Source organism: Hippocampus comes, unplaced genomic scaffold (genome assembly GCF_001891065.2).
Source record: "Hippocampus comes isolate QL1 unplaced genomic scaffold, H_comes_QL1_v1.1 scaffold48, whole genome shotgun sequence".
In the NCBI taxonomy this organism is placed as follows: domain Eukaryota; kingdom Metazoa; phylum Chordata; class Actinopteri; order Syngnathiformes; family Syngnathidae; genus Hippocampus; species Hippocampus comes.
In genome coordinates this window covers 973677-978149 of record NW_017808403.1, presented here as the reverse complement: position 1 = coordinate 978149, position 4473 = coordinate 973677, and the positions used below count along the sequence as shown (strand labels likewise).

The 4473-nt window shown below is 46.9% G+C and overlaps 1 protein-coding gene across 4 annotated transcripts in view; it reads right to left on the bottom strand.

The window, feature by feature from the left end:
- The window catches only part of lrch4 (leucine-rich repeats and calponin homology (CH) domain containing 4), a 23205-nt gene extending 19196 nt beyond the window's left edge, over positions 1 to 4009 (bottom strand). The window contains exon 1 of one of the 4 annotated variants that reach the window (XM_019858441.1): positions 3541 to 4009. In XM_019858441.1, coding sequence (XP_019714000.1) covers positions 3541 to 3712 — 172 coding nt within the window. In that variant the 5' untranslated portion in view covers positions 3713 to 4009. The remainder of the gene's footprint in view (positions 1 to 3540) is intronic. The other 3 variants (XM_019858440.1, XM_019858442.1, XM_019858443.1) reach the window with 3 other exon arrangements.
- Positions 4010 to 4473: the final 464 nt, after the last annotated feature.

Genomic DNA, 4473 nt, shown 5'->3' with positions numbered 1-4473 from the left:
AAACGCAGCACATCCCCAACTTCCTCCGTGCGGCGGGTTCATGAATCAGCCCGGTTGCGTAACCGCCGCCGTGCCTTTCATTATTCACCAGCGAGTCCCCGCGACACACACACACACACGCACGCACGCACCCACACACACCAGTCAGCTCCTTGTGCTGCGGCCAGCAAACTAAACAAAACGCCAGAAGTAGCGCCTTGAATCCGGCCTCGCGCCAGTCAAGTGAGTACTTGTAGGCGGACTGCCTGCGCTCTTGTTACCTCCCCAGGGACTGGGGAGGGCTCATCCCCGCCCCCCCCTTCCAAGCAGCTGCCACGGAGCTTTGAAATACTTTCAAAGTGCAACTCACGATCTGAATCATCGAGCAAGGCTGGGCCTCCGCGTGCGTGACTGAATGCCGCCCGGTGCTTCCGGGGTCAACTGCAAATCCGAAAAAAAACGAATCTGAAAAATGCTGCCACAACAGGCAGACGCATTGCTGACATCAGCGCATCGGTTGGGGCGGCAAGACCCAGTGTGCCGTTTCTAACGGCAAGACAACGCAAAGCGGAAGCGAACGGTGAGCCCACATCCGCAGCCCGGGGGAAATAAAGCGAGCGGGTGTCTGCACACGGGCTCACCCAACCGCACGCGGCTGATGTAAACAGCTACTTCCACATTGAGCGCGCAGCCGCGCACCGACACGGGAAAACCATTTGTCACCATCCAATATTCCATCGATGTAATCGAGTCATCGGAACAAAATTGAGTTTGCGTGATTCCGCGCCAAAATGTGCACGTGAGACGCAGCTATTGTTGTCGTCCACGTGAGGTTTCCGTCGTCGCGTTCTACACTGTCGTATCTGTGAATTTGTGTGTGCGCGGCTTTAAAAGGTTGGGCCCGGCCTGGTGAGTGACGTGGGAGTCAGCGAATGAGCTTGAGATGAGGTGAGCGGCTAACCGTTAGCTCATTAAATGCCTGGGCGTCGGTTTGCGGCCGTAGCAGCGCGAGCGAATGCGCTTATACGCGTGACCGTCCGTCGGGGATCGAAATAAGTCCTAATTGGTGAAGCGATGTCAAATTAGCTCGCATCCATACAGTGTCTTGGCGATCGTAGACGTACTGTTGTGGTCTGTTAGTTCTGCTTTGGGGTCAAACTTGTCGACTGTGAAAGCACATCCAAGTTTTTGGGGGCTATCCGAAGCTAATTTAGCATTTTTATTGTTATTGTTCGTCAGCTCACAACGGTAGCAAAGCTACAATCGCATAAACATCGAGCCGATCCAATTTAATGTGTTTTGTTCTGTTTCTTATTCTCAGTACGAACTATGTAAGATTGAGAAGGACTATTTTGAAAAGTTTGTTCTCAAAACAGATATTGCATATAACTGACCCTAAAAACTCATTTTTGGCACTTCAGAAATTGCATTTAGCCAGTCTATTTTTCCAAAGCTCTCTGTACTTCTATTGAAATAGAGAGGAAGAGTATTTCAGCCATTTTTCCACCAGTTGTTTTGTTTTTTTAATTAACTCTGGCAGTGAAAAAGCAATTTCTTGTGCAGAAAAACAAACTTCCTCTGCTGGAATGGATGTTTTTGTTTTTTTTTTAAATAATAATAATTTCACACTGTACGAACATGAGTATGGACATTGTTATCATTTCATAAGAAAATGCTGCACCTTGTCCGCTGTGAATTCCAAACATGAGCATCACTATCAAAGTCAGTCCGGGAGCAAAGACATTCGATACGGCGGCGTCTACAGGAGAGCCTTGATGATTCGTCCAGCCTGAGGATGGACGGCGCGTCTGCTCATCAAACGGCAACCGCGCATGTGCCTACAAGGCCCAAGCTTTGTTTGCCTCTCGCCGGAAGCGTATCTTCTTTGTGCGCGCGTGTACAACCTTTGACCTTGTTGGAGCTGAGAAGTTGCCGCCAGGGAGGGAGAAAGGCAGGAAGGAGGGGAAGATTGTTCTTTCTTTATTTATTATGATCGGGAACACTTCTGGGCTTTTTCATTAGCCCCTCAAATCACCGTGAACACAAAGACCAAGTCCACCAGCAAACGATCCAAACCAAGAATACCGTCAAAAATAACAATCAGCTTGTGTGCTTTGCCTCTTGGTCCCCATAGGATGGACACCTGGCTCGCAAGGCACAGATGGTCATAATTAGCCGAGGACGGCGGGTGTTGCTTTAGCTCGCACCGGAGCCGGAGATTCATTTCAGTCAACCTGGAAGACGTAATCCTCTTTTTGCGCATGGCCGTGACACAGTAGTCCGCCTTCATCCAATCGCGCGATGACGCTTTCGTCACCGACAGCCAAACGAAACTGGGCTACACGCAAACTTACAATCGGGGCCAAATGTGAGCGTTTTCCTCAAATCAAAGATGCAACAATGAATGGATTACTCAACAACTAATTGGTTAGCAAATTCATCTGCAACTATTTTGAGAATCGATTAACAGCTGAGAGGCGTTGTTTCATGTAAAATTATCCAAATCCTCTCAATTCCAGCCCCAAAAACAATTCTTCTCCGATAAATGTAATGGTCAAAGAGAGACAAGAACGTTTGGTTTCGTTTTTTTTTTTTTTTTTTACACTTTGGAAAAATATTATCAATATTTTTGGCCAATTTCTGATGTGAAATGGAAAAAAATCCGTTGTTCATTATCAGTCAATTTGAAATATTGGAGTGTTTCTAAATAAAGAGATAAACAAACATATTTAATCCAATTTATCGATAGATAGATAGATAGATAGATAGATAGATAGATAGATAGATAGATGGATAATCCACAGATTAATCGATTCTGAAAGTAATCATTTGTTGTAGTCCGATTATAAATCTTTGTTCAGGCATTTATTTGGTGCCTGTGCTGTAGACAAAAATAACCTTCCCACTGAATGATGACAGTGAAGTTCACAACATCCGGCCATCATCAGTTCACTTCGCAACGAAAGGACAGATTATCTCTTGTGTTTTGTGCTTGCATTTTGCGTACCTTGTCAATCTACTGTTTTTGATTTTGTTTATTTTCTCACAGGAGTCCCAAGAAAGTCATGTGGAGTGGACTGGGCGAAGTAGTACGAGCATAAGTACTTTTATTTTTCAGAGTGGGGTGGGCAGAATGACCCATCCACTCACGAAGGGGCCACTATTGGCCACTTAGCTCCGCCTCTGCTTTTGCGATCTGAACAATAATGAAGTAGCAGATGCGAATAACGCTCCTTACGCTCACCACGAACGTAAAAATAATGACTTAACGTGGCCAAAACGACAAAAAAAAATACGGGGTTATAACTATAATTTGATACAGTACAATACCGTATGTTCGCTGGCTATTCTTAATAAAAATCACGTTCCGAAATAAGGTTGTGTGTCCCCCGCCCCATTCATTTTAATGTTGTAAATCTTTTGGAGATAAGATTGATTTCAGTGACAATATTCTGAAAGAAAGCAATCGTGGTGAAGCGTCTGCTCGACTAGGGGTGGAACCCCGATCCCGGAGGCGACAAAACAAAAGGCGAAAAAGGCTAACTTGAAACTTGAACTTACCTGCGTGTGTAATGTCGGATAGGTCATAGTTCTTGGCGCTGCGGGGGAACTCTCGGAGTTTTCGGTTGGCCAAGTTGAGAGCCCCGCTGGCGGCGGCGTCCTCCAAGGCTTTCTCCACACTCCGGCTGGCCGCGACTGTGGCCGGCAGCTGGGCTCCATCCCCAGCCTCCATCAAACAACACTCGAGTCGGGAGTCCGTTCCTTACTTTGTTGCCGGCGTCCGCGTCACGCTCCCGGCGCCACGCCGTCTCCTTTATTTCTCCCGAAATACAAAAACCTACGAGCGGGTGACCATGGTGGCGAAAACGGAACGAAAAAGTGTTGGGAGGTTCGTCGTGGCCGTCACACATGAACGGCGTTCGCTCGCGTCAGCTCACGGTTTGGAGATTGGGCTCAAGCTGTCAAGTTTACAGGAAGTGGCGTCGAGCGCGCCAGTGGCGCAACAATCACACCGGGGACCGGCGTTTTCTTACACAATTAAAGCTAAACAACTCGTGCACTCAAAGAGCAATGACATCCAGCGGGCCGCATTCTGTCCCACGTCAAGGCTCTACTCGCATAGCTGTCCAACCGTCTTGTGTTTTGACCGCAAAGTGTGTTGTGCGCGAACTGGGGGTCGTTTGGACATGTTTTACTTTGACAGTTGTAACCCAGCACTCCCAAAAAGACGTGCAATTGTCGGGGCGGAACCTTCGACGATCTATGGTGGCCGGGAATGGTCAAACAACATTAAGAAATAGTCATTAGTCCCAAATCAACAGATACAATTACTGGACTGTACTGTCCTGAAAAGGGTCGAAAAAAAGGCTCACACATACACACACACACACACATACACACACACTAACATACACACAACTATAATCTAATACAATGATACAATCCCCCAATTCTTGGTTTAGTTTAAATTCCCTTCATGACATGTTTATCAAC